Below are 23,546 nucleotides of genomic sequence, written 5' to 3' on the forward strand. Positions count from 1 at the left end.
GAAGAAACCACAGAAGAATTCTCAAATCCAATATGAAAATTACATATTGCTGCCAAGTGAATCTTAATGGTAAAGAAGCTAGCTCCTTCATTAAAGATCAAAGCTAAAAATTCAAGTATGTTATATATCGGGGCTGAAAAGGGGTCAATATGTTTTTGTTGTGCCCAGTAAACAAACCTTTTTCCATTTACCTGTATACAGATATCTTTCTGAAGGATTATGGGAAGCTAAAAAGATATGACAGACAGGGGAAGTGAGCATCGGTTGTCTGGCTATTAATGGAATTGGAGAAACCATGCTGCTAGCTTGAGGTTTGAGAAATCTGGATGAACCATGTCTGTTGGATGTGACAGAAGATCTGGAATTGGATTCAGAATCCAAGGTTGGCAAAGAAGGTGAGGCTACAGGAAGGAGAACCAAATTTGATGAGGCCAGTATGGTGCAATGAGGATGACTTTGCTCTTCAACCTGGCAGCTTTCAGTAGGATCTTCAGAATTAGAGGGATTGGTGGGTAAGCATAAGGTAGACTAGGTGGGCCAGTCATGAAGTAGAGTATCACAGGTGACTCCCCCTGAGGAGGGATTAGGGCAAAGTAGCTGCTGCATTTGTGGTTTAGGTGAGAAGCAAAAAGATTGAAGCAAGACAAGCCCCATCGGCAGAAAATAATTTCTGCCACTTTCCTGTTGAGAGACCATTCGTTAGGTAGAAGAATGGACCTGCTCAATTTGTCTGCTATCACACTAGATTTCCCATAGAATACGCAGTGCTATGAGAAAGCGGCTGGATGAGTTTACCCATTGCCACACTCTGAGGTCTTCTCGACACAAGGGGTATGATCTGGCCCCTCCTTGTTTGTTGATGTACTAAACTACTGACATATTGTCCATTTGAATCGCAATCGGCCCTGAAGGGAGAGCATCCTGGAAGGCCTGCAATGCTAAAAGCACTGATCTCATCTGCAGGACACTGATATGCAAGTTGGCCTCTTCAGGGGACAAAGTGCCTTGGATTGTTCCCTTCAGAAAATGCCCCCCCCCTACCCAATCTGGGAAGTGTCCATGGTCACTATAGCTGCAAGCTGACGGAGAATGAAAGGATGGCCTTGTAGAACTTTATCTGAATGAATGCACCACCAGAGGTATTTCCTGCATGCCTGAGTGATCCTTAATTGTGTTGAAATGTGCTGGTAATGAATGGACCATTGTGCTGTTAGCATCCATTGAATAATCCTCATATAAAACTTTGCTAGAGGAACTAAATCTATGGCAGCTGACATTGGCCCCAAGGCCTGAAGGATCAAGTGGCATGAAATACTGGTACTGTGGGTTATCCTCCTGACTTGGAATCTGATAGTCTGTACTCTTGAGAGAGGTGGAGAAGCTGTCACAGATGTCGTGTTGAAAACTGCTCCTACGAATTTCAAAATTTGAGTTGGTTGTAGGTGACTTCTCATAATTTATGTTTATCTCTAGATGAAAACAAATCAGAAGTACCTGATCTCTTGCCTTTAATAACAGATGCCTGGTCAGGCTGATAATGAGCCAGTCATATAGATATGGAAACACTCAGAAATTCTGCAGTCTCAAGTGAGCTGACACCACTACCATTCATTTGATAAACACCCTGGGGGCTGTGGTGAGGTCAAAGGGCAGTGCTCTAAACTGGTAATGACTGGCTTCCAGCCAAAAGAGTAAATACCTTCTGGATTGTCTGTTCATTTTTATGTGATTGTAAGCACCCTGAAGATCTATCGAGCACATCCAGTCATCCTTGCCAAGAAAGGATAAAATGGACTGACCATGACCATCCGAAACTTTGTATGTCAAACTGACTTGTTCAAGTTGCTGAGATCCAAAATTGGTCTCTAGTCCTGTTTTTTTTTTTTTCGGCACTAAATAGAATCTTAAGTAAGTTCCGGATTCTATCTGGTCTGTCCTCTTTGATGACTCTTTTTCTAGCAGCTTTTTTATTTCTAGTGCTGGTTCCTTCATCTGACAGTGGAACACCAGGAATTTTGCATACAGTTGGAGGTGGAAGGGAAAAGGGAATTGTATAACTTCTGGAAATAATCCTCTGCACCCAAGTATATTTTGTTATGTCTAGCCAGGCTCTCTGGTGCAGGGATAGTCAACCCCCGATTGCCTCCAGAGGGGGACAATCAGACAATCTTTTCAGGAATGCTAGTAGGGTCTATCAGAGAAGGAATCTCTGCACCTCTGGTTCTGCAGGTCTCCTCTGCTGCTAGGGCATTGTCATCCATTACAGTTCCCTCCCTCTGCCCCTAGGGGAAATTTTTCCACATGTGTCCCAGAAAGGACCCTAGAATGTCTTGACGCACATCTTTCGACAGCCTTGTTGATTCCTAGAAAAGGATCTCCAAAGGGCTGAAAAATGTACGCCCACTGCAGAGAGGGTCATTCCATCCCTCTCACACCTAGATAATGTGTCCTTCACTGTGGGTCAAAAACAAAGAACTGCCATCAAAGGGAACAGTGACGAACGAGGACTTGAACGGCTAAGCAAAATCACATCAGAGCATCCAAGCATGCCTCCTAATGGATATGCCTGAACCCGCTGCCCATGAGCCATCCTTGGCTACAAGCGAGACAAGTCTCATGGACGAATTTGAAATGGATTACAGGGTAGCCAACTGAGAGGCCACAGACACTTGCGCCTCAGCATTAACAGTCCCTGAAAGGGATTTTTAAAGTTTGTTGATCAAGTCCCTTTGCAGCTTAGTAAAATGTGCCAAACAGTTCAGTGACCTAAGAGCAAAGGTCACTGACGAATAGACATGTGTCCCAAATTTGTCCATCTCCCTAGTCTCCCTGTTAGGGGGATGAACAGAGGAACTTTGTTCATCAAATTCCTTCTTGGTGGCCGCCGTCATGACCATAGCATCCACGGGCACCCCCTTACTCCAAAATTCCTTCCCTACATGTGGAGCAAGAATCCTATCTGGCCTCTTAGGAATTGGCTCAACTGAGTCAGGCTCCTTCCAAGTCCACTGAGAGACCAAGTAAATAAGCTTGAAGGCATGCAGAGTAACCCAGGAGGTAGATGGGCCAGCTCCAAAGGCCTCCAGAAATACTGACTCCTCTAGTGAAGAACCACTGGGAATCCAACCACCTATCTGTCTGAGGATCTTAAGGGTGTCTCCAAATGACACGTCTTCTGGAGGTGATCGTGGGGGCTCTTCACCCTTGTTGAAATCTGTACCCTCAGTGACTGACTCTTGTGGAGAGTCCAAGTGCCTCCTCTTCCACTTTCTCTTCCTAGGAACTTTCACGGTGGGGTGTTCCAGGGAAGTGTCAGAAGAGACTATGAAACCCTGCTGGGTAGTCTGGAGGTTTCGAGCTGGCTGTCCCTGTGGTGTCAAATGATGAGGCTCCAAGCGCACAGACATCTAGGAACTGGATTGGAGATCCAAGGGAGTTGGGTCTATCAGACTTGTCAGAACAGAGAATACACTCTTCACAACCTCAAAGGCAGATACCCCAGAGAAAGAGAAGACCCAGGCACTGAGAAGGCCGGCTTCGGGACTGCTGTCCCCTCTCACTCCAAAAGCAATCTCCCTGAGGAGGAAGTCGAATCTGAGCTGTCCAATGCTGAGGCATCAAGGTACAAAGACGGCTCTGACAACTTTGGAGTCGATCCCAGCGCCTGGGATCCGACAAGGAAGCTTTGGCTCTGGATCCAAAGATGTCAGAACTGGGGCACTCAGAGTTAGCTTTGGATCCGAAGATAAGGTTATCTTTGGATCCAAGCCAGATAGATCCAGAAGACTTGGATCCAGGGACTCTGAATTAAGCAAAAAGGACTCTAAGGTGGTGGAGTGGTTGAAGGGGGCCTCCTGACCTGAAGTTGGTAACACACCCATCTGGATCTGCACAAAGAGAAACTCCCTCATTATCCTATCCACATCTTCCTCAGTCAAACTCCTGGATAAAAGACACGAGGTCAGGGAAGGTGACTTTGAATGGCCCCTTTCCATAAAGGGGGAAAGGAGCCTGGAATTCTCTGGATCAACACAGTGAGAATATCTGGTTCTTGGCAAAACAGTAGGATCTGGAGCAATCAGATCTGAAAGTTTCTTGGTCCGATCTGAGGATGTCACATTCATAAATCTCTTTTTCTTCGGGTGCGAGGGGAAGAGGTTTGAGACCTCCTCAAATCCAATTTAGACCTTTTCCTGGAAGGCTCGGAAGATGGAGCTGAGGAAATGGATGAAATCGGAGACTTCAACTTCTTAGACTTTGGTTTGGGGGATTGAGCCCCAGTCATAGCTTCACCAAAAGATGAAGGCAGAAAGCCTTTCAGGATCAATGTATTCTTTCTGTCCACAAGTGCTCTGGGATTAAAATTATGACAAATAGAGCAATCCTTCTGCAGGTGTTGTGGACTTAAACAATAAATACAAAAGTGTGTGGGAATCAGAGACAGGCAACTTGTGCCCACACTTCAAACATTTTTAAAGCCGGAAGGACCCTTCTTAGTCATACTAAAATAATAAAGCGCAATATAAGAACAATAAAATTTTTTAAATTTTTTTAAAGAGTAAGTTAGAAAGAAAATATAACCAACAACGGTAATTAAGGAATACATGTGTGTGTAAGGACAGCTGAAGTGGGAACAAAAACTACCAACAATGGTAAAGAAGCGGTACGCTAACATAGAAGGGTAAGGGATAATAAGTAAAAGAGAAATATATTAGGAATATAAAGTTTTTTGAAGAAAAAAATTTCACTTATCTGCTTAAAGAACAATCAAAACTCGAGAGCTATGGCTGACCACATCTTATGTGAAAAGCGGTAAATGAGATCTGAGGTATGTTAGGGGTTGGTGCATTATGGGTAAAGGAGATGCTTGAGAACTTTTCGGTTACCACAAGCTTTAGTAACGGACAAGTCAGATCCGAGGTTCAGATCTGAACCCAACACTTGAGGACAGAATGAAAATTGACAACATTAGATCTTCAGGGATTGTGAAAACAAATACTGTGTCTTTTAAAGGGAAGCTCTTCGCTGATTGCTGCTCCTATAAAGCCTAAGAGATGCTTCTTCTTGAGGCAGCAAGAAAGCACTAAAAAAGCTTTGGTCTGACTCCTGGTTTTCCTCCTTGTGATTAGCCAACCATCCATCATTGTGAAGAACAGGGGGGGGGGGTCAGGGGCAGAGTTTTTTTGAAGCTGGCCAGTTGTTTCCTAGGCAAAAAACAACCTATACAGCCATCATAAAGGCTACTACAGCAGTAAGAATGATGTACATGTAAAGAAGCAATTCTTGCCTCAAATATACTGGTCAATAGTAGGTGAAGAATTTATTTTTCTTCCTGTTAACAGAATTAGCCCCTTTGCAGATGTTCTTTCTGCTTTACTTTTACTGTTTGTTGCAGGTTCAGTTGACTACTTCTTTTTGGGAGACCAAAAGCATTTTTCCATTCATAATTAACCCAACACCTTCAGCCTGCTCAGCTTAGTTGCCTGTTTAAATTTATTGCTGTGATCACACTCTTCTGCATCATGGTCTTGGCTTAGGCAAAACAAGCATTGGGTATGCAGATCTTTGGCACTGTTTGCCTAACACAAGCACATTTATTAACTGATTTAGGCACTACAGCCCACACTTTCTTCTATACCAATAAACAAACTAGTAATACTAAGGAAAAGTGATAAGTAATTGATATAAATAAAAACTCAACAGAAACTGCAAGAAAATAAATTAAAACCACTACAGAGCAAACAAATGTTCTGGCAAATAGAAGAGAGTATAATACCCTGAAATGGAGAGAAGAACTGAAAAGAATAGGAAACAATGTAAGATATATTAAGCAAGCTTGTGACATTCTGTGCCAGTACCTAGCAAACATTAAGACGTGCACTGTGTTGTCTTAGAGATGATAGCCGTTACGTGTAGAAATTCTGGTCGGAAAACAGAGACATACTCGGTGGGTAAACCCAAATGTTATGATTTACTGTTACAGTGGTCCTCCCCGAAGAAGATCTGATGTAGGTCAGAACAATACTGCCGGTGCATGGGATTGTGCTGGAGAATGTCTCCACAGAGTACAGCAAGTGTTAAAAAGAATACAAAATTATATGAGTGGTATCTCCTAATAGCTGTATATAGGGCTTGTTGTCCATGGATAACAAACAGTTTACTTCTAATTTCTTCATAATCTGTGTTCAGCAACTCACTGAGTAGAGTGACCCTTGGCAATTGCCACAGCTAGAATCTGAAACTTATTTACTAGTGTAGTGCTCCCTGCTGTGGTGACAGGAGGTTGTTAGCATAAGATGCAATGAATCTTCTGGTTGTGACAACGGTGTCTTCCAGCATTAAAATAGTTAATGTTATACTCATGATAGGCTTATGACATAGTAGTTTACAAGTGAATTTTATGCAATGCCTTGTAACTGATTGCTCAAGTAATGGCAGTGGCCCATGTCGGCATATAAATCACACTAGCTTAGGGACAGACATAGTGGCTAACACAGGAGAGAGGGAGGGAAGAACCAGTTGTTGACAACTTAAGTTTCCACTAAGAGGCAGGCAACATGTATGGTGCCCAAGAGAGCTAATGGGCACTGTTGTGTGTGATGCATGAACTATGAAAAACAGAAGATTCAGTACAGCAGTGTAATGTACTTACCATAAGAGCTGAGCTTCAAGGGGAGTCCACTGAAACAGCTCATCACAACATCTGAGTTTACCATCCATCTGTTTTTTGCATACCCTGGGTAGATTTCTTCAGCTGTCTCTATGTCTTCTGCAAGAACTAATGTTGGTCTCACATCTGTTACAGTACTGATATGGGCAATATGAAATTCCCTTTTATAAATACAACTATTTGTGGTCTATTTGGCTCCTAATACCATCTGAGTATTACTAGTCCCTCAGTTTTGTGTCACAGAAATTTGTCTGCACAGTTGTACATGTACATAGTTGTTGGTAATTTCACAAAAATTTGTGGTAGGCTGGTGTTTATTCTATTTTAGGTATCAATATAAAGTAGTCTGTGAGATCTTTATGAAGTTTCACAAGGTTACCAGTCTGATTAGTTTAAAAGTCCAGGCCGTGGCTGAAAAGGATCAAATAGACCAGCTCACCTGTGAAAAAACAGTACATAAATAAATAAACAAACAAACAAAAGCACTGACATCATACCTTAATAAGAAATGGTTAAAATCTCTACAAAAGCAAAGAAAAGATGCATAATAACAAAAATAATTAAACTTAAATAAACACTATTAAAAACAAATGAGAAAAAGTAGAGACAGAAAAGGATACAGAGACAGTGAAAGGAAGGAAAAAAGATCAGATAAACCTAAAAAGACTGAGAAAACTCTAGGGGCATCATTAACATCTAGCAGCACCTTACCTAGGGTAACTGGTGACTAGGCAACCCCAGAGTGCCCCCCCCCCCATGAATGCTACTACTGTATTCTCGACTGTGACCGACAGTTCATCTGAGGTGGCAGCTGTGCCTCCCAACAGCTTTTGCCCAGAGTGGCCACTCTTTTCATCCTATCCCGACTGGAATCTGGCAAAAATTGCAGATATTTCCTTGTTAGAGAAGCCTGTGATTTCCCCAGTTATTAATACTAATTCTGCAAAAAAGGGTACACCCATTTTGATGGTACGCTAAAAAGGAATCACAAGCTGGTCACTGATTTACACAAGGAGGAATCTTCAACTCCACTGATACAAATATTAAAGATAAAAATAACACCTCCATCTGTACTTCAGCAGCAGTTATCTAAAATAATGCTAGAAGTGCAGCTGAAGGCAGATCTGGATTTTATCATTGTGGATAAAGCAAAAGCTGCCACTACTGAAGAGGCTTTACCCATTTCAGACTCTTTTACAAACCCTCATGTTTTCTCTTTAATTGACTTTGATTACAGTCTGAATGTAAATATTTTAATATTGCTCATGGCAAAGCCAAGTAACAGCAGGAAATTATACTCGTCTCCCCCTCCTGGATCACAGTTATGTTTTTACCCTGCATACAAAACTGCAAACGTTTGCTGACAAGGACAATGGTTTCAGAATACAAAATGTAAGAGAAGCTCCTTGCTCTTATCCTTTGAGGAAGACAAGGATTTCTCCATGAACCAAACTTTTGTTCCCACCATATCACTTCCTTCTAGTTTTTTTGTCCCTCTTTTACCACCAAGGAGAATAATTTTACAGAGACTATCAACTTATATATAAGAACTATACAGAATTCTTGAACTGGCTAACAGGTGATACACCCCCGCCTGAAGGAAATACATGAAAAATTATATGCCTTGAGTCAAAAAGGAAGATTCTTCCTCTGTTCCAAACTTTTCAAGATTTTCAAGATATAATTAAAGCCCATACAGGTTTCACAGTGCACCTAGAGAGAGCAAGATCTTTACAACACCTTTCCACTCATTTCTTTCTCTTCCTCTTCAGTTATAAAATCCATATCAATTGACAAACTCTTTGCCAAATGAGATGGCATTTAAGACACCTACAAGGGGTTTCAGCAAGGCAAGAATCTTAGCAATACATTTGATGCAGAAACGTCAACTATAACTTCAAGATGTGAATCAATCATGATTTTAAGTGTGGGGATAAAACAGAGGGACTAAGGCAATAGCCTGAGTTAAGTTTCAGGGACTTGCATATACAGAGTGTACTGTGCCCTGTAGCTCACCAGTGCACAATCTTGTGTAGCCCAGCCAAATGGAGTGCACAGGTCTCAATGATTTAAACAGATACTTCATTAAGGAATAGTTCTTCTGCCCTACTATCAGTGAGTGCCATGAATGAACAAATGAGAAGTTATTTTGTCATCCTCTGATTAGGTCATTGTTCATCTTGATAACTTGTCACTCACAGTATGTGATTAAAAACTATGGCATGTTTAAATGCATAATTCATCCTTACAGCTTAAGGTAGTTCAGCATGATAAACATATCACATAACCCATGGTAAAGTTAATTCATGTATTCAAAACATTTAGCAATTATATATTTAATTACACTAGCAAGATTTGAAAGATTTGTTCATCCTTATGAGAAACGCAAAAGCCTTACCATGAAGAAGCATTTGAGGCGTCAGCATTAATATGGGAAACAGTTAAACTATTAAACACAACAGTGACATTAACAACTAAACAAACAGAAACATTTCTGTTTTGTAATTTTTGATTATGCAATTAAACTCTGAGGCAGCACTTCTGTTTCTGCCTGGTATGTACCAGCGGTAATTACCTTATCTGAAATTTTGCAACAGCAGTCCATCCACAAGAAATCTTGGATTACATCATCATCTGGAACATAAATATCGTGTTACTGTTACAAAAGTTATTAATAATCATTTTCATAAGTGAAATAAAAAGAGCTTGCCTTAAATTGGTACAGGGCAGTCCATTTAAGACCAAGATAAATGTTAGGATATTCAACATAATGAAAATAAAAAAAAGCTGTATTGCATTTACATTTACACAAAAGTACTATGTGGCTTCTAGCATAATAAATTATAAAATTTTTGGTTCTTCAGCTGCAACACATACACATACACACACACGTACACATACATGCAAAAAGACAACTAGGAATACGCAAACAGTACTACAATCCCAGCACCTTACCAACTAAAGAATAACAGAGGCAAAAAAGGCTGTAAACTTGCCTTTGACACAAAAAAGGTTATGCTGCTAAGATTTTGAGGCAATAGAAAAATACATGATGATCAAAAACTGCATGTAAAAGTCATACTTGAGAAAATAAAAAGAATCCATAAATATATTGCTAATAATGTAAAAATTACATAAAAAAACTATGTTGTTATGTATGCATGTGTGTTTGTGTGTGTGTTTGTGTGCGTGCATGTGTTTGAATTCCTCCTGGGATGACTGCTAAAAATGCAAAGAGTAGAGCAAAACAAACATTCAGAAATATCATCAGGATAAACCACAGAATCATGTTGGTCAGTGTAAAAAAATGTTAGTAGCAAAATGATCAAGCAGATATGTGTATCATTTGGTATACATGGAAGCTTTCTGCAGTGATTAACTGCTGAAAATGTTTCTTGTGCTATACTGATTTTTGACAACATTTTCTCCTTCTCCTCTTGCTCCAGGATGATTGTGTTCTTCCTGCAGAAACATACCATAGCATCATGCACTGACATAGGAGAAAGCTCTCCAGTGTCCTTCAGTTCAATTCCAGCAACAATGAGCAAGCACAAACTGTACAAAAAGAAACAAAATGCAAACATACAAAAATCTAAATATAGTAAATTATGTATTGCACTTACTTGGTGGAAAATCCATATGCACTTACAGTATATAGGTACCATCCAGACATAGGAAGATATCCAGAAGATGGCTACCTTGCAGATCAGCTTAGTGTGTGTGTGTGTGTGTGTGTGTGTGTGTGTGTGTGTGTGTGTGTGTGTGTGTGTATATACTGGTAGAAAAAAATCCCATAGTGTGAAAATTAAATCTTTTACACAAACTAGAAAAGGTGAGGGCTCAGAAAAACAAGTTCTGAAGTTACAGTTGACAAAGTAAACCAAACTCCTCATATCACATTCCAAGCAGTAAATTACTGTTAGCATGTAAATTAATGACTAAGTAGTGATGGCATACAGATGGTCACAATAAAGATATATTTGATGCAAGCACTGGCAACAGACACTTCTCCTGTGTAGTGACTTTTGATAGTCGCATTCTCCAAAAGGCAATTGGCCACATGATGGCAAAACCCAATGCAATTACGAATCCAGCTCCAAAGATAACATTCTTAAGAGCAGGCTCCCCATGAAGAATGACTCAAGATTGCTTATCTTTGGATTTCCAAGATGGCTACACGTTGAGTTACAGCTTAATTCTAGCTCTCCCAGTGAGAAAACAGAAACTCAGTAGAGAAGCCCAGTAGACTTGTGTTTATGGGAAAATTTCAGTAACTGGCTAGTAACTGTATGGTATGTATGCCAGGAAAAAAGAAATACAGAGAACCTGGAAAAATCAGCTACAAAAAGTGAAGAAGAAACACTGACTGGGTAAAGTTCTGCAGCTGTTCAGCAAAAAGCAATGCAACTTCCAGACATGAATTCCAGTAACCTACAGGGAGATATAAGACAACTGCACGCAAACCTGGTTAAAATAAACAAAACACCTGATGGAGGATATCAACACAAACAACAAAAGGCTGGAAAAAATGGAAGAAGCTTTAAACAAATACTCAGATGAGGTGACAAAGCTGCAAACATCAGAGGCTGAGATGAAGAAAAGGCTGGCTGAATATGAGACTGCTCAGGAAGAGATGTTTAATAGAGTTCATAGGTTCATAGGTGTGTACTAAGCTAATGGCCCTGAAGCCTTTACAAGCCTAGCCCATAAAAGTGCAATGGCATTGTGCCACCTGACATTAGTCCCCAGTGCCTCTATCACATAGAGCCACTGGAGTGATCCCTGGGATGAACTTTCTATTTCCCATCCACTCATCAAGATTTCTCTTGAAGAGGGCCAGTGAGGTGCTCTACTTGACATGTATGGGAAGTCTACTCCAGAGCATGGGCAGTCTCTGGGTTATGTACCTATCCCTCCAGCATGTTCTGTTGATTGTGGTAATGAGGCTGAGGTCTCTGTAGCGTGTGGTGCGGAGGGATTGGGATTTCTTTAGATGTAGCATTTCTAACAGAGCTGGGTCAGACATAGCTTTGTAAGTCAAGCAGAGATCGCCTCTTAGTAGACAACATGAAACAGAAAATAGCTGGAGTTTTTTTGAGTTTGTTCATGTATGACGTGTTAAGGCCTAGGAGCCACTTCGTGAGGTACTTCTGTGGCCTTTCCAGCTGTTGCATGTGTTTAGTGAGGTACACGCCAAATGGAGCATTATACTCAATGACTGGCCTAATGAGGGGAGTACAGAAAGATGATGACCTCTTTCTTCCTGGATGTAAAACCCTTGGTAATGAGATGTGCCATAGAGAAGGACTTTCTGACCACAGTGACAATGTGGTGGTCGAAGGGGAGGTTGCTGTCAACCTGTGTCCCCGGATCTTTTATAACATCTTCAGTGTTCAGTGGACCCCCATCAATGTGGTAATTAGTGGGAAAAAGAAGTTATGTCTTACCATAACGTTCCCTCTGTGTTGTTGATCTTCGCTCATTCATTAGTGATGGGTTATCAGTTCCATCCTCGGAACCGAGCCGGCCTTATTCCAAGCTTGCATCAGCCAAAAACTCTCGAGCCAAGATTCTACCCAGAATGCTCTGCTCCCTGTTACCTCAGATCAAGTTTGCAAGTTGACAGACAAAAGTAGAGGCTACCTCTGGTCATAACAGACCTATAATAAAGGAGTATATGAGATCAACCAGAAACCTCTGGAGAGGACGAAGGGTGGGGGAGTAAAAAATGAACGAAGATCAACAACACAGATGGAACGTTATAGTAAGACATAACTTCTTTATCTGATGTTGTTAATCTTTGTTCATTCCTTACTGATGGGACAGTCCCCAGCTACCTGTATCCTTGGGTGACCCTCATGGAAGGACATTCCTGAGCACCATGGAGCCAAAAGAAGTTCTACCTCTGGAGGCCAAAAACAATTTGTAATGAAGGATAAAAGTATGAGGTTTGGCCTAAGTTGCAGCTGAACAAATATCATTGAGGGAAGTCCTAGCATGGAGAGCTGCTGAAGTTGCCATAGACCTTGTAGAATGTGCTTTCACTTTGTGAGGCAAGGTGATATTGTTCTTGTTGTAGATAAAGGAAATGCAATTTCTCAACCCTGACGCCAATGCAACTTTTGAGACAGGATGACCTAGTCTTGGTCCAGAAAAGGACAGAAATAGTTGGTCTGATTTATAGGTAGATTTTTTTCTGTCCAGATAAAATCGTATTTGCCTATGAACATCCAGGGAGTGCAGGCAATATTCTCCTTTGTTAGAATGATTAGGAAAAAATACTGGGAGGTCAATAGACTGGCTGATAGACCGCTCTTACACCACTTTTGGTAAAAAGGGAGAATTAGTTCTCAGTGATACCCTATCCTTATGGAAAATAAGGTATGGACATTTGATGCATAAGGCTTGAAGTTCTGACAAATGTCTGGCCGATGTGACTTTAACCAGAAACAAAGTTTTCCAAGAGAGGTACTTTAAATCACATGAAGACACTGGTTCAAAGGGGGGAGCTGTTAGGGCTTGTAGAACCAAGGAATCTGGCCAGAGGAACAATGGTGATCGATGCTGCCATTGACCCCAAGAGTTGTAGTATGGACTGAGCAGAAGATTTGTGGTGACAGAGCAGCGACTGAACCTGTTGTCTTATTCTTTGAGGTCTGTGATCTGGAAGAGATGCTGTGCAATTCCTCATGTCCAACAGTATCCTGATGAATTCTAAAGACTGTGCTGGGGTCATGTTGGACTTTTCCTCTTTTATAGTGATTCCCAGGCATTGTGCTGTGAGAAGAGTGTAGTCTACGGCTTCTTCCAGAAGACGCTTGGTGAGGGTAGTGAGGAACTGGTCGTCTAGGTATGGAAATGCCTGGAATCCTTGAAATCACAGGTGATCGATGACCACTGCCATGCATTTGGTGAACACTTTGGGGGCTGTTGAGACCGAAGGGCAGTGCTTGAAATTGGTAGTGGCTGGCTCCTATGTGGAAGCGGAGGTATCTTCTTGAGCACTTGTCCATTTTTATATGGTAATATGCATCTTGAAGATCTACAGGGCACATCCAATCGTCTTCTTCGAGAAGAGGAAGAATAGACTGAACCATGACCATCTAGAATTTCTCTGTTTTTACAAATTTGATCAGTGTGTTGAGATTCAGAATCGGTCTCCATTCCCCTGTCTTTTTTGGCAGCAAAAAGAACCTTGAGTAAAAACAGGATCCTATCTGGTCTGGGGGAACCATTTGGATGACTCTTTTTTGTAGCAGTTTTCAGATTTCGTGTGCTGCTGCTTCCCTTTGACTGGGTGGAACATCAGCTAAGTCTCTGGATGAGGTTGGACAGAGATGAAAGGGGATGCGATAGCCTCTGGATATTATCCGTTATACCCAAGAATCGGTGGTTATGTTTCGCCAAGCAGTAGGAAAAATGACCCCCGACCGCTTCCAGAGGTCAGCAGTTGGGCAACACTTCAGGAGCACTGGTAGGGTTGCCCAGAGAAAGAATCTCTGGAACCCCGGTTTCGTGGACCTCTTCTGCCCCCAAAAGGGGCGTCTTCCATTGGAATGTCCTCCTCTGCCTCTAGGGGAGAACTCGGCACGTGCATCACGGAAAGAGCCCTGTGATTTTCTGTACCACACCTTCCCGCTTCTCTGATTTCTAGTGTAGAATCGTTGAGGAGTGGAGTGTCTGACACCAATGACAGATAGGGTCTTGCCATTTTGTTCGCACCTTGCCAGCGTATCTTTAGCTTTAGGGCCAAACAAAGAAGCGGTCTCGATGGGGCATTCATGAAGGAAGCCTTAGAGTCCGCAAAGTCACAAAGGCGCATCCAGGCATGCCGTCTCGTGACTATAACCGCGCCTGCTGCTCTAGCCGCTCCTTCCATTGCATGTGAAATAGGATGCATGGAAGAATTGGATATGGATTCTAGGGTCAATATCTGAGAAGCTATGTTGTCACGGACCTTATCAGAAACAGCTCCTGCCAAGGTTTCAGAGAGTTGGTTGATAAGATTCCTCTGGAGCTTTATAAAGTGTGCCAAGTAGTTCAAGGACCATACGGCAAAGGTCGATGAAGCAAACACATACTTCCTGAGTCTGTCTATCGCCCCAGACTCCTTGTTGGGTGGATGGACAGTCTGGCTCTCTTCTGCCAAGTCTTTCTTGGTTGCAGCCACCACCACCATGGGATCTACTGGAAGACCTTTTGACCAATGGGTATGCTCAACTGGGGGAGGTAAAATCTTGTCAGGCCTCTGCGGTATAGCTTCTAGGGTGTCAGGAGCCTTCCATGCATGCTGGATGATAAGCTGGACAAGCTCATCAGCCGGCTGGGTAACCCAGGAGGTAGGGGGCCGGGCACAAAAGGCCTGCAGAAGTACAGATTCCTCTGAGGAAGGATTGGAGGATTTCCAATCATCCCTCTGTCTTAGGATCTTGAGGATGTCACCAAAGGACACCTCATCAGAGGGTGACCATGGGGACCCTTCCCTGTCATCAAAGTCTGTATCTTTGGTCAAAGACTCCTCAGTGGAGTCCATGTGCTTCCTCTTGCATGAAACCTTGCAAGGTACTTCCTTAGTTGGGAGTTCTGGGGAAGATTGCAAAGAGGGGGTCTCCTGAGGAGGAGAAACCCAAGGCCCTTGTGCCCAGTGTCCGGTGGTTATGGCTTGCGACAGTTGTGGCACAGAGGGGGGGGAAGAGGACTCCGACATGGGGAGGTTGCCAGCGGAGGCAAGCGCCCTCTCCATGGCCAGGAAGGCTGGCCCATCCAAACAGGGATGGGAGCCCAGAACAGAGCACAACAACCTTGGAACCGGGGTCACATCCCGCTCTGATGAGCCAACCCCCAGACCAGGAGTCTAAAGAGATCTGTGGAGTGTAAGGGAGGATTCCTGGAGGGTGCCATAGAAAATGTCGGCGTGGAACCAAGAATGCCCTTCCCCCATGGTACAGCCACTAGCCTGAGAAGAGCCCGATGCCCAGTGTACTGAGGGCCACAAGGATGACTCCAGCTCTAAAGTGAGGTCCACTATTGGAGTCGGAGGGAGGGAAGCTGCTGTCAGAGGAAGGGGCTTTGATGCCTGTGTGGATGTCAAAAGAGGAGTGTACGTTGGACTCCATGGAGAAATACTTTCACCTGAAAGAGGGAACATAGCTTTAGATGGTTGAGAGAGACCCCTGGCCACAAGCAACTGGTCAACAAGCCACAAAACATCTTGTTTAGAGAGGCTCCTGGTCGACCTCATAGAGAAACCTGAAGGTGATTCTGGCCTTTCTAGAAAAGGGCTATACTGGCTACCAGCAAAACAGATCCAAAGAAAGAGAGTACTTGGTCCTTGCTAGTTCGAGTGGTGTAGAGCCCAGAACTGAGGGTGTCTGCACCGAGGAGAATGGTGTTGACGTAGTCTGCGCCGATGAAGGCAGCGCCATAGAAGTCAAAGGTGTCTGCACTGTAAGGGGTGGTGTGGCAAGTGTTTGCACCGATGAGTACAGTGCCATCGAGGAAGGTGTCTGCACCGGTAGTAATGACGGTGCCAAAAAGAACTGCACTGAAGAGCTTGTCAGCGCTGAAGGTGTCTGCACCGTAGAGGACAGTATCATCAAACTCGGGGCCAAAGGAGATTGCACCAATGGTGCCGAAGGAGACTGTACCTGCAGAGATGGTACTGGTAAAGACTGCGAAAAAAACTGTTGGAGCCATAAGTGTCTGCACTGGAAACTCCGGTGCCGGTAGCGATAAAGAGGACATAGCTGGACCAAGAATCAACTGGGGTGGTGCCGAACCTGGAGCCAAAAAGGTAGCAAATGGCAGCGCTGGACTGGAAATTGTTACCTTTTTATGAGTTGACTCCCTGCGATCTCCAGAGGGAGATGAAGTAAGCAACCTCGAGGAAGAAGAAGTAGAAGAACGCCTCTTACGGGGTTTAGCAGGAGGGGGTGAGCCCTACAACCCAGAGATAACCTCACAGAAAGGAGTTTTCAGGAGGCCTTTCAGGATTAACTTGTTCTGTCTTTCACTGAGAGTCCTGGTCAAAAAACTTCTACAAATCCCACATGGGAGATCCACTTAAGGTGGAAGACATTCAAGCAATAGACACATAAGGCATGGCCATCAGAAAGCGGTAGGTTATGGCCGCAATCCTTACACTGTTTAAAACCAATACTACTTTTCTTTTCCGACATAATGATGTGGAGAAGAACGACAGTACCAAAGAGTTAAGAAAAGCTACCCAGAAGGGTAAGAAGAGAGAAAGGAAGGATTACCAATGATGGTAAAGAAGAATTACCTCAAAGGTAAGAAAAGGGTAATAAAGGGGAAGAAAACTAAAGGGAGAGAGTCTTAAAGTTACAATAGGGTAGGAGTATAGAAATAATAACTGACTAAAAACTTTTAAAGCACTAACAATATAGAAACCTTTAAAAAATTATTCACTTAGCTGAGAGAGAGAGAGGCTTGACATGGCTGTACAGCAATGTGGAAATGAGATCTGAGGTAACAGGGAGCAGAGCAGAACATTCTGGGTAGGATCTTGGCTTGAGAGTTTTTGTCTGACACGAGCTTGGTATAAGGCCAGCTCAGTTTCGAGGATGGAACTGATAACCCATCAGTAAGGAATGAACGAAGATTAACAACATCAGATCTGATTTTTCCCAAAGGAGATGATGATGCATTTTTTGGTATTAAGCTTAAGGCCATGGTTTGACACCAGTCATTGGTCTCAGTGAGGCGTTTCTGTAGGATGTCTACATCACTTGGTGAGTTAATAATGGCTCCCAGCTTGCAGTCATCTGGGAACTTGGTCAGCCAGAGTCCCTCCATGTTGACCTGGACTTCTGAGAAGTATGCCAAACAGGAGAGGACCCAGGACTGATCCCTGTGGGACTCCACTCATGACTGGTCATCAGTCTGACTTGGAGTCTGCTACTTTCACACTGTGGGTTCTGTCTGTGAGCCAATTTGCAATCCACCAAGTGATATAGGGATTGATGCCTAGTTTGGTGAGTTTATCAATAATTCCTGAGTGGGGAATGGTGTCAAAGGCCTTGGCCAGATCGAGGTAGGCTGTATGAAGTGCCTTGCCCTCATCCACAGCTCTGGTGACTGACTCAGAGAAGTCAACCAGGTTAAGCAGGCATGAGCTACCTTTCACAAAACCAAACTGCATGGAAGCTAGAGTTTGGAGATTCCCTATATCCTTGTTAATTAGGTCCATGATGATGCGCTCCATAGCCTTACATATCAGACTGGTCAGGCTAATGGGGTGATAATTCCCAGGGTCTGTAGTTGCTCCCCCTTTATGGAGAGGAATGACTGTAGCAGTGCACCATTCGATAGGGACAACGCCTGAGGTGAGGCGGTGATTGAACAGGGCACACAGGTGTGGTGCCAGTTCACTTTGTAGTTCATGTAGAACACATCCAGAGATATTGTTGGGTCCCATGGAAGTTGTATTCTTGTCCTTGGACAATGCAGCTTTAACCTGTGCTGCAGTAATGCTAGGTGCCTGGCATTCCTCCTGTATTGTGATTGGTCCTTTGGGGGGGGAGGGGTAAAGTTGGCACTGAATCTGTCGGCCAGTATGTTGGCAATATTTGTTGGCTCAGTATAGGAGGTACCATTGTGCAGTAACTCAGAGCAAACCTGGGTATTGCCGTGGAGATTTTTGATATAACTATAGAAGGCTTTGTGATTGTTTTTAGTGTCTGCTGCAATTCTGCCTTCATAGCTGGCTTTAGAGGTTTTGATGAGGGATCTCAACTTTTTCTTGAAGCAAATAGGTGAGTTTTTCCAGTCTTGGGGCTTCACCTTTTTCTGCAACAGTTTATTCCTTCTGTTGTCGAGTTTATTAATGGCATGGGAAGTCAGATTTGCTTCCTTTTTTTGGAGGAGAGTGTCTTGGTTCTGTTGGGTATGGCTAGTTCCATGCATTTATGTACGTGTTTGTACAGTGCATTGGTATTAAATCGTCAGTCATGCATCTATTTTCTATTGACATGGGTGCCGTGTAGTTAGCCACCTCTGTTTATAGCAGCCCAAAGTCAGCTGTGTATAAGTTTTTCATGGTGGTTACTTTTGCAGGGGGTGTGAGTGAGATGTGGATTTCCATGGTGATTAGTTTGTGGTTGGATCTAACCAGGGAGGAATTGACTACTGGTGTAGAGCAACGGTTTCCCATGTTAGTAATAACCAGGTCAAGGATGTTGCTTCCTCTAGTGGGGGTAAGAATGAGCTGGTCCAGGGCATTGGAATTGATGAATTCCAGGAAGCGTTAGGCCAGTGCATTGGTGCATGAGTAGTTTTCCCAATTGATGGAGGGGTAGTTGAAGTCACCTAGTATGAGAGTGTTGGGTTGGACCCTAATAGTTTCCAGGGTGCTTAGGAACATGGAGTGAGAGTCTTGGGACATGGTTGGAGACCTATAGCAGGCTACGACCTGAATCACCATCTTACCCAATGTTAATTGTACTTGAAGTATCTCAGATGTGTTATGCTGGGCTACTAGTCTGGAGGTGTGCATATCCTTTATGAATATGGAGACACCACTGCCTTTGGAGCTTCAGTCCATGTTCTGGGGCTGAAAGGTGTGGAATGCGTTATAGCCTGGTAGTGCTGGGGTGATTTCTGCTGCTTTAAACCAGGTCTCCGTTACAGCACAAAGGTCGATGTTCTCCATTTTGAGGAGTGATTCGAGCAAGTGCTTCTTGAGATTCAGACTTCTAGCATTGAGAAGCATGACCCTCAGATTGCATTTATTTACAGCTGTTATGGTGGTAATTTGGTCTTTGGAACATCTCCTAAAAAGGCACTACAGGGGTGGCAAAAGCCTTAGCCAGTATCTGGAAATGCAGGGGTGGCATCTCTGGAAAAGCATTGCCAGTCATGTCATCCCAAGCAGACAGATACTGGATCCCCTTAGAATGACACCAGAAACTTAGCCAATTGTTGAAGTGAATCATTTTCTACTTGTACTGCGGTATCATTCTGGGCGATGGTAGGATGCTGCTCAGGGCTAGGGTCATACCTGCCTGGGCCACATAATCCAAGAGCTCCTCCATGTCTCTCTTCATGTAGTCCAGGGACGTGTGTCTCAGGTCATTCACACCCACATGGACAGTGACAGAGTAAGGATGGTTAGAGGACAGAGCACGTAGGGAAAAACACAAATAAGCAACTGGACTGGTATTCCACAGCAGGAGTTGTTAGTTGAAAGGGCACATCGTGTGTATGCTCCAAACCTGGCTATGATAAAGCAACCTACACCTTTAATAATAAAGCTGCAATCCTACCAGCAGAAGGACTTGATTTTGACAAAACTGTGGCAGAAGGACAAAGTACTAAAAGTGGTAGACAGCAGAGTGTTTGTGGAGAATGATTACACATAGCACACCAGGCTAAAGAAATGCAAATATATTCCACTATTCAGGGAATGTCGAGACGCAGGTGTGAGATTCAAACTGCTGTACCCAGCTGTCTTCAAAGTATTCTTCCCTGGAGGGACAAAATAATCTTTTGATGAAGTACATGCTAAGGAAGAAATACCAAAGTTTGCCCAACAAGAAGTGGGCTGCGAAACAGAAAGAGATTCTGCTTCTCGATCTTCTGGTAATAAAGACGACAGAGAGACTGTACCTGTGAAAGTTTTTACCAGTGTTTCAATGGAAAACGTTGGAGTGAAGGAAGGGAGCACGAGAGCTGACTAGAAGAACTGAGTGCATGTTGGAAATGAAGCAGTGAGAGGATTTGGAAGATGGAGATGAACAGTAATAAAAACTGTAACAATGTGGGATTACAATGCAATAATTACGTGTGAAATATGACAGAATGAGAAAATCTGGAAACATTGGACTTTTCAGAAGTTTTTGGACTTGTGGGAGACTCTAAAGCATATGCCCTACTTCATGTCATTAATGTTCAAAAATGGAGGGAAAGAGGAGGAAGAAAATTAACTGTAAGTAAAGAGATTTTTTTCTTATTAGCACTAGTTATGTGGTGTATGGTTTTCTTTGCATGCTATAGAGTAATTTTTTTCAGTTATTTTTAAGTGTAATGTGGACTGTAAACAGGTGCTGCTGTTTTTTTTTCTTTTCTTTCTCCCTTTCTCTTTCTTCTTGTACAGTTTTAAGAAATATAGGCAATGTAATGAAAAAAAAGCCTGGTTAAAAGAGCATGGCAAAAGAAAAAATAATGTGCTTTTCCTCATTCTTGTATGGGGAAATGACTGGATTAAGGAGTGTAGACTGATTTAGTAATACGTTTTAAGAGTAAGCAAGTAAATGAAAAAGAATATTGAATACTATGAGGCTTTTTTTCTAGCAAAAACATGTATGCTCAGTGGCAGTTCTGCAGCTGGTCTTCCTGTTTCCATGGAAACAATCTGATAAAGAGAAACTGGCTGCCTGGTTCTTCTGTCTCCATGGAGACAATCTGATAAAGATACATTGGCTACAGGCTGGTGGAGAGTGATTGGCTGAAGGGGAAAAAATGAGAAGAGAAATTGGCTAGGACATAATGTTCTATGAAAGCATTCAGGGCTTTTCCCAGCTGGGAGAGCTATAAAGAAAAGACAAAACAAATTAGCACTTAGTAGAAGCACAGGCTGCACATAATGTTCTATGAAAGCATTCAGGGCTTTTCCCAGCTGGGAGAGCTATAAAGAAAAGACAAAACAAATTAGCACTTAGTAGAAGCACAGGCTGCACCATGAATCTTAGCATGTTCAACCTTTATTTTAGATTAACTCAAGTCTGTCAGTGTGACTGTTGGTTTGGAACTTTTGTTCCTATTAGGAGGCAAAACTTCGGTATTTGAAGATGTACATAGTTTTCTGTGTTAGTATTAAGTTAGGTTTAGGGGGTATTGGGGTGTGGGCTTTTCTGAGGGCTTTCAATAAAACAAAAAGATTTATAAGATGTGACATAGGCTCAAATTGGTATGACAAGAAACAACTCTATAAAAGTTCAACTTGTCAAACAGTGTATGCATGTAACACAAAAGCTGGAATGAGGCATTTAACAAAAAAGGTGTTGTACATAAAAGGGGAAAATAACTTTTTAATGCAATGACCCTTTCTGTAATGTCTTTAAATGTCAATGGTCTCACAGATAAATACAAATAGGAAAGAGCAGTGAACTATATTAATAAATGTATAGTGCAAATAGCTATGTTACAGGAGATGCACCTACAAAGAAGTGAACATGTGAATTTGATAAAGATAGGTTTTCAGGATGGTTATTCAGTGGAATACCAGGGACAAAGGAAAAGAGGAGTACTTATATTAATTGCAAGAGGAGCTCCAATAATGATAGAACAGGATAAAAAAGATAATAATGGCACATTTGTAGTGCTAAGAGGCTACTGGCAAGGGAGGAGGATTACACTGTCATGTATTTATATTCCACCTAAAACAAATGGAGCTTAAGACAATTCTGAGAGAAATAATCAGTTTTCAGCAAGGAATATTACCTATAGGTGGGGACTGGCATGTGATTTGCAACACTGACTATGTGTCTGGAGGGCCCAGAAGGGAAAGTAGAACAAGTCGGGTAGCTTTTTGAAGAAATTTATGAAAACATTTGGCATAGAAGATGTGACTTCAGTAATAGGAGTTATGAGTGAATTTACATTATTCCCTAAGATATAAAAACTGGGCTAGGTTTGACAGAATTTACATTTCACAAGAACATCTGCATTTAATTGAAGGTCTTGACAGACATCCAGTAAGTATTTCAGATGATATACCATTAATAATAATTAAAAATAAAAACACAGGGTAATGAAATAAAAATGAGACACTGGCACTTTCCCACTTATCTGTTGAAAGACAGGAATTTAAGGAATGGGTAGTGGAGATAATTCAGGAGCTATTAGAGAGGATATAAATTTCTTCTGAAATATAGCAAGGGAATGGGATGAGATTAAGGTGAAGTTTAAAAATAGGGTGGTAAGAAAAGAAAGGGAGCTATGGTTAATAAGTAACAAGAATTATTTAAAGGGACTAGCAAATGTTAAAGTATTGCAGGAAAGGGGGAATCTCACAGAACAAGAAGAGGATCAACTGCAGAATGCTAAGCAGAAAATACAGTATTACCTTGATAATATGTACAAGTTTAGAAAGACTGCTGTTAAGCAACTGTTTTTTGATAATAACACTAGAGCACAAAAACTTTTATCACAATGACTCAGTCAACAAAAAGTAGAAATGGCTGTCACCAAATGTAGGCAGCCTATAACAAAGAAGGTAACAAGAGATCCTGTACAGGTATTAGAAATTTTAGGAAATTCTATGAGAGTCTCTATAAAGTAGAGAAATGTGAAAATCAAGCAACATCCTCAACCTGGTTATCACCAACATGGGAGACCATTGCTCCCCACCTATAATCAATCCCTCCCTTGTTAAATCTGACCAAAAACTGATCACCATGGAAATCTCCATCTCACCTACACCCCTCGCTAAGGTGACCACCCTGAAAAACTTCTCTAAAGCCAAATTTGGGCTCCTAAAAACAGAGGTGGCTAACTTCTCGGCACCCATGCCAATGGAAAATAGCTGCATGACTGCTGCATCATGCACCAATACACTGTACAAGCATATACACAAATGCATGGACATTGCCCATGCCAAACAGAACTAAAACGCTCTCCTCCAAAAAAAGGAAGCCAATCTGGTGGTCTCCAGCCATCAATAACCTCTACAACAGAAGGAAGAAACTGATGCAAAAAAAAATGAAGTCACAAGACTGGAAAACCTCCCTTATCAGTCTCAACAAAAAGCTGAGATGTCTTATCAAATCCTCTAAAGCCAGCTATGAAGGCAGAATTGCAGCTGACACCAAAAACAACCACAAAGCCTTCTATAACTATATCAAAAACCTCAAAGGCA

At 42.3% G+C, this 23,546-nt stretch overlaps 1 protein-coding gene across 2 annotated transcripts in view; it reads right to left on the bottom strand.

Moving 5' to 3' along the window:
- Positions 1-23,546, bottom strand: part of SPDYA (speedy/RINGO cell cycle regulator family member A) — a 1,384,696-nt gene that overhangs the window by 457,697 nt on the left and 903,453 nt on the right. For both annotated transcript variants that reach the window (XM_044059902.1, XM_044059901.1), the window contains one exon: positions 9,246-9,304. In XM_044059902.1, coding sequence (XP_043915837.1) covers positions 9,246-9,304 — 59 coding nt within the window. The remainder of the gene's footprint in view (positions 1-9,245; positions 9,305-23,546) is intronic.

The sequence above is a fragment of the Protopterus annectens genome, chromosome 1.part2 (assembly GCF_019279795.1).
Source record: "Protopterus annectens isolate FY-2018-M chromosome 1.part2, PAN1.0, whole genome shotgun sequence".
In the NCBI taxonomy this organism is placed as follows: Eukaryota; Metazoa; Chordata; order Ceratodontiformes; family Protopteridae; genus Protopterus; species Protopterus annectens.